Raw genomic sequence first — 12354 nt, 5'->3', positions numbered from 1 at the left:
CAACATTTAAAAGGCATCTGGATGGGTATATGAATAAGAATAGTTTAGAGGGATATGGGCCAAGTGCTGGCAGATGGGAGCAGATTAATTTAGGATATCTGGTTGGCATGGACGAGTTGGACCAAAGAGTTTGTTTCTATGTTGTATAACTCTGTGACTATGATGCGATAACTCCTTTTCTGACCTGTTTTACCACGTTAACTCTGTCCTTAGATACTGCCAGACCTGCTGAGTTTCTCCATCATTCTCTCCCTATTTCAGATTTCCAGCGTCTGCAGGATTTGCTTTCGTTATTAGCTGGGTGTCAGGGTCAGAACCTATTTGAGGCATATCGCTGTGTTTTTAACCTCATTCAATTTGGACAAGGCAGGAAGTCTGTCTCAAGCCAGACTGTCTCAACTCTGGAACCAGGCCGCACCTGTGACATGCTCCAGCCTGTAGGTTAACCCCCAGCTCTGTGCTAATAACCACATCAGATCCATTACCCCATTTCGAATAGAATCATTAAAGTGTTTCCTGATATAAATATTGTTTTGAACCCTTCAGCGAAGAAGTTCAGGTGGTGCAACCTTTCTGAGGCAGACCAGCGAAAATGTGCTGAACTTTCCAAGGCCTTGCAAGAAGTGTTGCCTCCCACGGCAAAGAATTCTTTCACCAAGTTGTCTTGCATTCAAGCGCATAATACAAAGGATTGCATCAAGAAGATACGGGTAAGGAAACAACGTCAATCAATTTGCCTTCAGTCCCTGTTTACTCCTTAAAGTGAATGCCTGTATTTGTAGGTACTTGTATGGAATGTTTCACTGTGCTTTACCATGTCCTTTTGTAGACAGTCTGGCTCCCACTTCCTGTCATTTCGGGAAAGATTAGGGAAACCCATTGAAAAACCAGTGATACTTGGAAATGATCGTACTAGACCTCGCTTTTGAAGTATACTAGATGAGTTGAACCAGTATATCTCAGTTGTTGGGTGGCACTTTGGCTCAGTGGTTAGCGCTGCTGCCTTATAGCACCAGGGACCTGGGTTCAATCCCAGCCCCGGGTGATTATCTGTGTGGAGTTTGCACATTCCCCCTGTGTCTGTTTGGGTTTCCTCCCATTGTCCAAAGATCTGCAAGTTAAGTGGATTGGCCATCCTAAATTGCCTGTACAGTGCAGGCTAGGTGGGTGAGACATAGGAAATGCAGGGTTATGTGGATTGGGTGGGATGCTTATCAGAGGGTTGGGATGGGCTGAATGGCCTGCTTCTACACTATAGGGATTCTATGACATCCTCCAGTTTTATTGGATTTCCTTCTAGTAATGTTGTCCGCAGAAATATCCCACAAACTAGGCCCTGTTTTTATCCTTTGATGGTGTTTAAGGCAATGAATGCTGTTGAGAACACTGGGAGGAACATCCTTCTCCTTTCCAAATGGAACCACAGAATCGTCAACGCTCACTGGAAGCAAAGGGAAGGTCAGTTTTGTTTAATGGCCGACAGAGAGATGGCATCCCCACTAACACAACACTCTGTCAGTACTGCCTTCAAGTGACATCTTAGGAGATTGTAGGATTGTATCCCACAGCCAAAGTGAAAGATGGAAGCAAAAGTGTTACCATGAAATCAAAGACTGATTAATAAACGATAAAGCTACAAAACTTTACCTCAGGTGGTGATGGTAAAAGAATGACACTCATTATTGTAGTGATTAGAACGAGGTCAGCAGGTGAACCTCATAGAATATGAGTTCCCTGATTGGGGCTGCTAACCTGCTCCAATCAGGGAGCCCTGGCTGACAGATATAAACAGGATAGTGCCTACGGCCATACTAGTCTGAAAAATAAACAGGATAGTCAGGGGTTCTGCTCACTCTAGGAGCTGGGTCTGTACTAGTTGAATCAGTGTCATGTACTATGCTTGTGTAAATGAAGTTAAAATCACACAACACCAGGTTATAGTCCAAAAGGATTGGAAGCACACTAGCTTTCGGAGCGCCGCTCCTTCATCAGGTGATTGTGGAGGGCTCAATCGTAACACAGAATTTATAGCAAAAAATTTGCAGTGTGATGTAACTGAAATCATACATTGAAAAATTGATTGTCTGTTAAGCCTTTCATCTATTAGAATACAGTGATCGTTTCACTTCTTTCATGTGTAAATCACAATTTTTCAATGTATAATTTCAGTTACATCATATGGTAAATTTTTGCTGTAAATTCTGTGTTACGATCGAGCCCTCCACAGTCACCTGATGAAGGAGCGTCGCTCCGAAAGCTAGTGTGCTTCCAAATAAACCTGTTGGACTATAACCTGGTGTTGTGGGATTTTAACTTCATTTACACAAGCATAGTACATGACACTGATTCAACTAGTACAGACCCAGCTCCTAGAGTGAGCAGAACCCCTGACTATCCTGTTTATTTTTCAGACTAGTATGGCCGTAGGCACTATCCTGTTTATATCTGTCAGCCAGGGCTCCCTGATTGGAGCAGGTTAGCAGCCCCAATCAGGGAACTCATATTCTATGAGGTTCACCTGCTGACCTCGTTCTAATCACTACAATAATGAGTGTCATTCTTTTACCATCACCACCTGAGGTAAAGTTTTGTAGCTTTATCGTTTATTAATCAGTCTTTGATTTCATGGTAACACTTTTGCTTCCATCTTTCACTTTGGCTGTGGGATACAATCCTACAATCTCCTAAGATGTCACTTGAAGGCAGTACTGACAGAGTGTTGTGTTAGTGGGGATGCCATCTCTCTGTCGGCCATTAAACAAAACTGACCTTCCCTTTGCTTCCAGTGAGCGTTGACGATTCTGTGGTTCCATTTGGAAAGGAGAAGGATGTTCCTCCCAGTGTTCTCAACAGCATTCATTGCCTTAAACACCATCAAAGGATAAAAACAGGGCCTAGTTTGTGGGATATTTCTGCGGACAACATTACTAGAAGGAAATCCAATAAAACTGGAGGATGTCATAGAATCCCTATAGTGTAGAAGCAGGCCATTCAGCCCATCCCAACCCTCTGATAAGCATCCCACCCAATCCACATAACCCTGCATTTCCTATGTCTCACCCACCTAGCCTGCACTGTACAGGCAATTTAGGATGGCCAATCCACTTAACTTGCAGATCTTTGGACAATGGGAGGAAACCCAAACAGACACAGGGGGAATGTGCAAACTCCACACAGATAATCACCCGGGGCTGGGATTGAACCCAGGTCCCTGGTGCTATAAGGCAGCAGCGCTAACCACTGAGCCAAAGTGCCACCCAACAACTGAGATATACTGGTTCAACTCATCTAGTATACTTCAAAAGTATACTTCATCTAGTATACTTTGTCCACCCCAGTCCAACACCGGCATCTCCAAATCATGTGTAAATGAAGAGCAACTTGGTGAGGGCACACCAGCCTTCATCGAGTTATTTCAATGATCATATGCAGTCTCTGATATTTACTTCCATTAACAGCCATGAGACTAAATATTAACTGCTACATATAACTGGCAGCCAATACAATACTTCAATATTTGCATCACTGTCAGAGACATGTTTCTATCCAAATAATTTCTAACACAGCCACAACAAACAAACTATTTTCCAGGGAAACAAGGCAGATGCGATTTCATTAGATGCTGGTGATATCTACACTGCTGCAAGATTTTATGATCTCACTGTTGTGGCAAAGGAACTGTATAAGGATGGTGAGTGACTTCCATTATTGTACTATTCAGCATTTCCGGTATAATGGGGGTGGTTTCTATACCTCGTTTACATGACAGAGTACCCCCTGCTCCCTTATGGTGCATTCCTGATGAAGGGCTTTTGCCCAAAACGTTGATCTCCACCTCCTCAGATGCTGCCTGACCTGTTGTGCTTTTCCAGCAACACACTCTTCGACTCTGATCTCCAGCATCTGCAGTCCTTACGTTTTCCCTCTGTTCTGATGATGCCAACTTTGACAAGGGGGCCCCCGAAATGCCCACCTTCTTCCTCGCCCAAGGATCCCCCAGCACTTTGGTAGACAGAGGCCTCAGCCAGGTCCAACCCATCTCCTGCACTTCAGACTTCAGCCCCTTCTCTTCCCTCTCACAACAATGGCACAGTCTCCCTTGTCATCACCTACCATCAGCAATAGGATCATTAACCACCATTTCTGGCACCTCCAGTGGGCTGCCACCATCAGACACATATTCCCCTCCCTTCCCTTGTCAACCTTCTGCAGGGACCCGGGACACCCTGGTCCACTCCTCCTTCACCCCCAACACCACACCCTATAGCCTCATGGCGCCTTCCCCTGCAACAGCTGAAGGTGTAACACCTGCCTATTTCCCTCCCCCCCCACCCCCTCAGTATCCAAGAGCCCAAACCCACCTTCCAGGTGAAGCAGCACTTTACCTGCACTTCATACAATCCAGCCTCCTGCATTCGCTGCTCACAGTGTGGTCTCCTCTACCCTGGGGAAGTGAAGCACAGACTGCGCGGCAGCTTCGCAGAACACGTCTGTTCTGTCTGTAAAAAATACTCCAAGCTTCCAGTTACCTGCCACTTGCCCAGCCCCCCCTGTTCCCTGCCCAACATCCCTGCCTCAGGCTTGCTGCAGTGCTCCAGGGAAGCTCCTCATTTTCCACTTGGGGACCCTGCAGCCTCTGGATTCAATATTGAGTTCAATTGTCAACTACTAACAGTCCCCATTAGCTGCCATTCATTCCATCAGACTGATCTTTACCCACTCCTGTTATTCGGTCCAGGTCCAACTATTGTTCTCTCTCTTTGGACTCTATTTCCAACTATTGTTTACTCCCAGCCCCTTCCCTACCCCATCTTATGCATAAATATCAATCTTTTCCCAGCTACCATCAGACCTGAGGAAGGTTCACTGGATTTTCTATCCACAGAAGCTGCCAAATTTACCGAGTTTTTCCAGCAATTTCTGTTTTGGTTTCTGATTTCCAACATACGCAGTTCTTTTGGATTTTTTTTTCCTCTACAGTGAGGGAATGTTCTGCACAGTATGTTTTATTTAAGAAATATAGTTTATATACATTGATAGTCAATAGAGCAGTTTGATCTTTATATATGAAGAACAAACAAACCCCAGGCATGTCTTCTTTTTGTAAGTAAAAAGTGAGGTCTGCAGATGCTGGAGATCAGAGCTGAAAATGTGTTGCTGGTTAAAGCGCAGCAGGTCAGGCAGCATCCAAGGAACAGGAAATTCGATGTTTCGGGCCAGAGCCCTTCATCTTCTTTATGCAAGACAATATTTACATACATTGAAGCACTGGGAGTGTCCAATAACTGAATGAACCTTCATTGTACTTCAGCAGAAAGATATCAGATAGTGATCTTTCCCCACAGTGCCTAGTGGCAGCTACCCCTCGCTTTAGTGCATCCCTCAGCACATAGTCTTGGGCCTTGGTATGTGCCAAGGTCAAGGTCGACTCCTTGTTCTGGAAGACCAACAGGTTTCGGGCAGACCAAAGAGCATCTTTCACCAAGTTGATGATCCTCTGGGTGTAGCTGATGTTTGGGAATAGTACCAGAGGACTGGAGGATAGCGAATGTGGTCCCATTGTTCAAGAAAGGGAGTAGGGATAGCCCTAGTAACTATAGGCCAGTGAGTCTGACTTCAGTGGTGGGCAAAGTCTTAGAGAGAATGGTAAGGGATAAGATTTATGAACATCTGGGTAGGAATAACGTGATCAGGGATAGCCAGCATGGTTTTGTGAAGGGCAGGTCGTGCCTCACAAATCTTATTGAGTTCTTTGAGAAGGTGACTAAGGAAGTGGACGAGGGTAAAGCAGTAGATGTTGTGTACATGGATTTTAGTAAGGCGTTCGATAAGGTTCCCCATGGTAGGCTAATGCTAAAACTTCGGAGGTATGGCATTGAGGATACATTAGAGGTTTGGATTAGGAATTGGCTGGCTGGAAGGAGACAGAGGGTAGTAGTTGATGGATTATGTTCATCTTGGAGCGCAGTTACTAGCGGTGTACCACAGGGATCTGTTTTGGGACCATTGCTTTTTGTTATCTTTATAAATGATCTAGAGGAAGGACTTGAAAGCTGGGTAAGCAAGTTTGCGGATGACACAAAAGTCGGTGGAGTTGTGGATAGTGAGGAAGGAAGTGGTAGGTTACAGCGGGATATAGATAAGTTGCAGAGCTGGGCGGAAATGTGGCAAATGGAATTCAATGTAGCTAAGTGCGAAGTCGTTCACTTCGGTAGGAATAACAAGATGATGGATTACTGGGCTAATGGTAGGCTACTTGGTAGTGTGGATGAGCAGAGGGATCTTGGTGTCCATGTACACAGATCTCTGAAAGTTGCCACCCAGGTAAATAGTGCTGTGAGGAAGGCATATGGTGTACTGGGCTTTATTGGCAGAGGAATTGAGTTCCGGAGTCCTGAGGTCATGTTGCAGTTGTATAAAACTCTGGTGAGGCCTCATCTGGAGTATTGTGTGCAGTTTTGGTCGCCATACTATAGGAAGGATGTGGAAGCTTTAGAACGAGTGCAAAGGAGGTTTACCAGGATGTTGCCTGGAATGGTAGGAAAATCTTATGAGGAAAGGCTGAGGCACTTGGGGCTGTTCTCATTGGAGAAGAGAAGGTTTAGGGGAGATCTGATAGAAGTGTATAAGATGATTAGGGGTTTAGATAGGGTAGATACTAAGAACCTTTTACCGCTAATGGAGTCAGGTGTTACTAGGGGACATAGCTTTAAATTAAGGGGTGGTAGGTATAGGACAGATGTTAGGGGTAGATTCTTCACACAGCGGGTTGTGAGTTCATGGAATGCCCTGCCCGTATCAGTGGTGAACTCTCCTTCTTTATGGTCATTTAAGCGGGCATTGGATAGGCATTTGGAAGTTATTGGGCTAGTATAGGTTAGGTAGGATTCGGTCGGCGCAACATCGAGGGCCGAAGGGCCTGTACTGCGCTGTATCCTTCTATGTTCTATGTTCTATGTCTCAGTGTGCATCCCAGGGAACAGACAGTAGAGCAGAGAGTCACGGAACTGCCCGGGATGAACCTCAACAAAAGCCAGTGCACCTTTCTCCTTTGCAAAGCCTCATGCCAGGAGGAGCCTGTATCTGCCCACAGCTGCTTCAAGGGCAGTGGGCAGTGGCACAGACTGACCATAAAGAATCTCACAGGTCTCACCACTAGCTAAGAGACATCTTGGTGCTTGCTGAAAAGCTCTGGTGATGAAGCATTCTGCCAAATGACTTTGACAGTCTGCATAGGGAGCACCCTGACAGATCCAGCCTCTCCCTTTTGTGCAGGTCTCAAGGAGACTATGTACTGACCAATTTCTGATTAGATTACTTACAGTGTGGAAACAGGCCCTTCGGCCCAACAAGTCCACACCGACCCGCCGAAGCGCAACCCACCCATACCCCTACATTAACCCCTTAACCCTTACCACTATGGGCAATTTAGAATGGCCAATTCACCTGACCCGCACATCTTTGGACTGTGGGAGGAAACCGGAGCACCCGGAGGAAACCCACACAGACACAGGGAGAACGTGCAAACTCCACACAGTCAGTCGCCTGAGTCGGGAAATGAACCCGGGTCTCCAGGTGCTGTGAGGCAACAGTGCTAACCACTGTGCCACCGTGCCGCCTCATGTTCTGTGAGGTAAATGTATTGGATAACAATCCCTACTCCCTGCATAATGAGCATGGAGTTTGTACCCTTTCTGTGTTATATTTCACTCCTTGCTCCCTGTATTGTGAGGATGGATTCTGTAGTGAGTCTATATTGCAAAGTACTTTCTGCTTTTTGTTTAGTGAGGGTGGATTCTGTACAATATCTAAGTTACATAGCATCACCTGCTTCCTGTAGAGAGAAATTAGATTCTCTACACTATCTATACTGTATAGAACTGCCTATTCCCTGTTGAGTGAAGGTGGATTCTCTCCGACAGTATACATAGTATCTCAGTGTCCTGTATAGTGATGGTAGATTCACTTCAGTATCTATATAATACAACTCTTCCTGCTAGTTGTATATTGGGGGTGGATTCTGTGCAGTATCCATATTACATAGCAACACCCTTTCTCCTTGTATAGAGAGTGTGCTTTCTGTACAATATCAATTGTGACGTTTCACTCAGTCCTCCTTGTATAGTGAGGGTGGTTTCTGTTCAGCATCTGTACTACATAGCACTGCCTGCTCCCTATAGACTAAGGGTGGATTCAATACTCTTGGATTCTGTACAGCATCTATATTATGTAGAACTCTCTTCCACTTGTATAGGGAGGGTAGATTCTCTACAGTACCTATATTACATAGCACTGCCCTCTCCCTGTGTAGTGAGGGTGGATTCTGTACTGGATCTAACTTACAAAACAATCCCTGTTCTGAATTGAGAGGGTGGATTCACTCCAGTATCTGTATCACATGGTACTGCCTGCTCCCTCTTGAGTATCAGTACAGTATCTACATTACTTAGAAATCTCTGCTCCTTGTGTAGTGAGGCTGGAGTCTGTACAGTGTCTATATTATATAGCACACTCTGTTCCCTGTATAATGGGCGTGGATTCTGTACATTATCTGTATTACATAGACCTCCTTGCTTCCTATAAATTCTAAGTGATTCTGAACAAAATTTACATTACATAGCACAGTCAGTTCTCTGTATCATGATGGTGGATTCTGTTTAGTATCTATAATATACTTTATATCTCTCCCTGCTTCTTGTACAGTACAGTATCTGTGTTACATAGCACCCCCTGCTCCCTGTGTAATGACTGTGGATTATGTACAGTAGCTCTATGACTGAACAGTCTCTGCTTCTTCTATTGTGAAGATGGATTCTGTACAGTTTCTGTATTGCATACCACGACCTGTACCCTGTATTGTGAAGGTGGATCCTTTGCAGTTTATATGTATTACATAATGCTCCCTGTTGCCTGAACAGTGAGTGTGGATTTTGTAAAGCATCTGTATTACAAAACAATCCCCCCTTCCTGTATATGAACAGCAGAGTCTGTGCAGTATCTATATTCAGCACTACTACCTCACAGCACTAGGGACCCAGGTTCCTTGGCTGAAACTGTGTGGAGTTTGCACATTCTCCCTATATCTGCATGGGTTTCCTCTGGGTGCTCCAGTTTCCTCCCACAATCCAAAGTTGTGCACCTTAGATGAACTGGTCTTGCGAAGTTGCCCATTCTGTCCAAGGATGTGCAGGCTAGATGGATTAGCCACAGTAAATGTGGAGTTATGGGGATATGGTGTGATGGTCTTCGGATGGTCGGTGCTCCCTCACTGTACAGGGAGTGGGGAGTGCAATGTAAATAGATACTTTATAGAATCCACCCTTACAGCATGGGCAGCAGGTAAGGCTATGTAATACAAACTGTACAGAACCCATCCTCACTTTACAGGGAGCAGGGAGTGCTATGTGATATAGATACGGAACAGAATCTACCCTCGCTGTACAGGAAGCAGGGAGTACTTTGTAATATGGATATATATTGATATTGTATCAAATCCACCCTCACTAAACAAGGGGTATTACTAAACAATGACCATGCAAGACAGATGCTCAACACAATCCACCCTTACTACTTTATACGGAATGGGAGGAGTGTTATATAGTATAGTATAATATAGAGTGTTATATAGTACAGACTGCACTCTATAGAAAGCAGAATAGCTGTACAATGTAAATATTGGACAGAATCCATCTTCAGAATAGTAGGAGCAGGGATTACTATAAATAACATGGACACTATACAGAATTCACTGTGATTACACAGGCAGTAAGGAGTGCTCTAGAATATCACTGAGTCACTGTGAGGCCTCAATATGAAGGGCTTTATATAAAAATAAATTGTCGTTGTTGCTGTTGCTACCTGCTCTGTTTCTAATTTTGGCATGTGAAAGGGAATATATCGCATGAAGTAATTTCAATCAAATTGTTAAACAATAGTAGGTTAAAAAAGTGATCCATCCACAATGCTGAATCTGATTAGTGTGAGAACAAATTTACTGGGTCATGTCTGAGAGCCACAAAAAGGGATTTTTCCTGTGACTCTCAGTCTAAGCTATAAGTATCTTCCTTCCTGTTCTGTCTGCAAGGTGGCTGCCTGTACTCTGTAGCTGTGGTCCGGGATGAAAGCCTGAACATCCAGAAGCTAAAAGGAAAGAGAAGTTGTCATAATGGTGCTCGACGTACAGCCGGCTGGAATATTCCCCTCGGATTTCTCCTGTCCCGGAATTACCTTCACTGGCACAAGAATCAAACTGTAATCGAAGGTAACCCCCTTTTGCAATCTTTGAATTCAAAATCATGAATCTTTTGTTCTGGATCAGAAGGTTTCGGGCTGTGCTGAATTAACTGTGAAATCTGCAACTCTCTCACTCCCAATTCCTCAGTAACCTCTGCCACAGCATTCCTTTTAAAGTATTTCGATTAGTATCACACTGAACCCCATAGAAAATAACCCCTTTTAACTGTGACTGAGGTACGTTGACATTAGAGTTGTACACTTATTTTTCTTATGTTTTTCGAATGGTATATACTAGTCAATAAAATGCACACTACCTTAAAGCCCAGACCAACATGCTTTGTGTCTTTTACAGTGACCTAATACCTGATGCTGTTGATTGCTGTCCCAAAGAACTACATTCATTCAGGGCTATTGTTAGTTAGATCATAAATCCTCAACTTCAAAGACTAGTTCAAAATATACTCACACAGTCTGAGTACTAAGTTAAAAATCACAACACCAGGTTATAGTCCAACAGGTTTAATTGGAAGCACACTAGCTTTCGGAGCGACGCTCCTTCATCAGGTGATTGTGGAGGGCTCGATCGTAACACAGAATTTATGGCAAAAATTTGCAGTGTGATGTAACTGAAATTATACATTGAGAAATGGATTGTCTGTTAAGCCTTTCATCTGTTAGAATACAGTGATAGTTTCACTTCTTTCATGTGTAAATCACAAGAAGTGAAACTATCACGGTATTCTGACAGATGAAAGGCTTAACAGACAATCAATTTCTCAATGTATAATTTCAGTTACATCACACTGCAAATTTTTGCTGTAAATTCTGTGTTACGATCGAGCCCTCCACAATCACCTGATAAAGGAGCGTCGCTCTGAAAGCTAGTGTGCTTCCAATTAAACCTGTTGGACTATAACCTGGTGTTGTGTGATTTTTAACTTTGTACACCCCAGTCCAACATCGGCATCTCCAAATCAGTCTGAGTACTGTTTGCACTGCTCTACACCATGTGGTTTAATCCTAGTGATAACATGTTTAAATTTACAATTTTAGGTGTGGATTTGAATTTTTTGAATTGTTTTATTCGTTAATGGGATGTGTGTGTTGCTGGCATTCATTGCCCATCCCTAATTGCGATTTAGAGGGCAGTTAAGAGGTAACCAGGTTGCTGTAGGTCTGGAGTCACATGTGGGCCAGACCAGGTAAGGATGGCAGTTACCTTCCCTAAAGGGCATTAGTAAACTGGACTGGATTTTCTGACAATTGACAATGGATTCATGGTCATCATCAGACTCTTAATTCCAGGTTTTTAAAAATAGAATTCAAATTCCAGCCTCTGTTGTGGTGGGACTTGAACCAGGTCCCCAGAACAATACCGAAATCACTGAAATAATAGTCTGATGATAGTATCATTCCTGATGAAGGGCTTATGCCCGAAACGTCGAATTTCCTATTCCTTGGATGCTGCCTGACCTGCTGTGCTTTAACCAGCAACACATTTTCAACTGATAGTACAACTAAGCAAGCACCTCCCCTTAGAGTACACCAGTCGTGTTAATTCTATTTCATTCAATGCAAAGAAATTGAAACGTGTTTGCAATCAGATTTTGCGAGAAAAGGCCGTTATTTCAGATTAATACTTTACACCTGCACTGTCGTTGTAGTGTGACTGCCCTGAACTTTATTTAAAAAGACTAACTTTCTCCATGGATTTACCCAGCACTGACCCGAATCCATTATGTCTGTAATTTTATCACTATTAGTCCCTCGTGGGCAATGATACACTTACTCTGATTAACCCAGTAAGAAAGCAAAAGCTGTTTAGCAGATGTAACATTATTCTGTATATCCCTTTGTGAGAAATAGTCCTACTTTCAGGTGAATATGAACAAACCAGAACACTATTTCCAAGGAAAGGGGAGTTCTTCCCCAAGGTCTGACCAAAATGTATCCCTTAACGTGTAAAAGGAAATTATCTGCTTATTATGTCATTGTTGGATCTGGCTGAACACAAATGTAGAAATCTGCTCTTTAGGAAGGGTCATTGAGTTGTAGAGATGTACAGTACAGAAACAGACCCTTTGGTCCAACCCGTCCATGCCAACCAGATATCCTAAC

General features: G+C 43.7%; 1 protein-coding gene across 1 annotated transcript in view; it reads left to right on the top strand.

Moving 5' to 3' along the window:
* Positions 1-12354, top strand: part of LOC132827255 (melanotransferrin-like) — a 426978-nt gene that overhangs the window by 15211 nt on the left and 399413 nt on the right. Inside the window, exons 2-4 of the mRNA XM_060843879.1 lie at positions 547-710; positions 3592-3691; positions 10085-10261. Of these exons, the coding sequence (XP_060699862.1) occupies positions 547-710; positions 3592-3691; positions 10085-10261 (441 nt within the window). The remainder of the gene's footprint in view (positions 1-546; positions 711-3591; positions 3692-10084; positions 10262-12354) is intronic.

The sequence above is a fragment of the Hemiscyllium ocellatum genome, chromosome 24 (genome assembly GCF_020745735.1).
Source record: "Hemiscyllium ocellatum isolate sHemOce1 chromosome 24, sHemOce1.pat.X.cur, whole genome shotgun sequence".
Lineage (NCBI taxonomy): Eukaryota > Metazoa > Chordata > Chondrichthyes > Orectolobiformes > Hemiscylliidae > Hemiscyllium > Hemiscyllium ocellatum.
The sequence above is the reverse complement of the archived record's forward strand: the minus strand, read 5'-3'. Positions and strand labels throughout refer to the sequence as shown.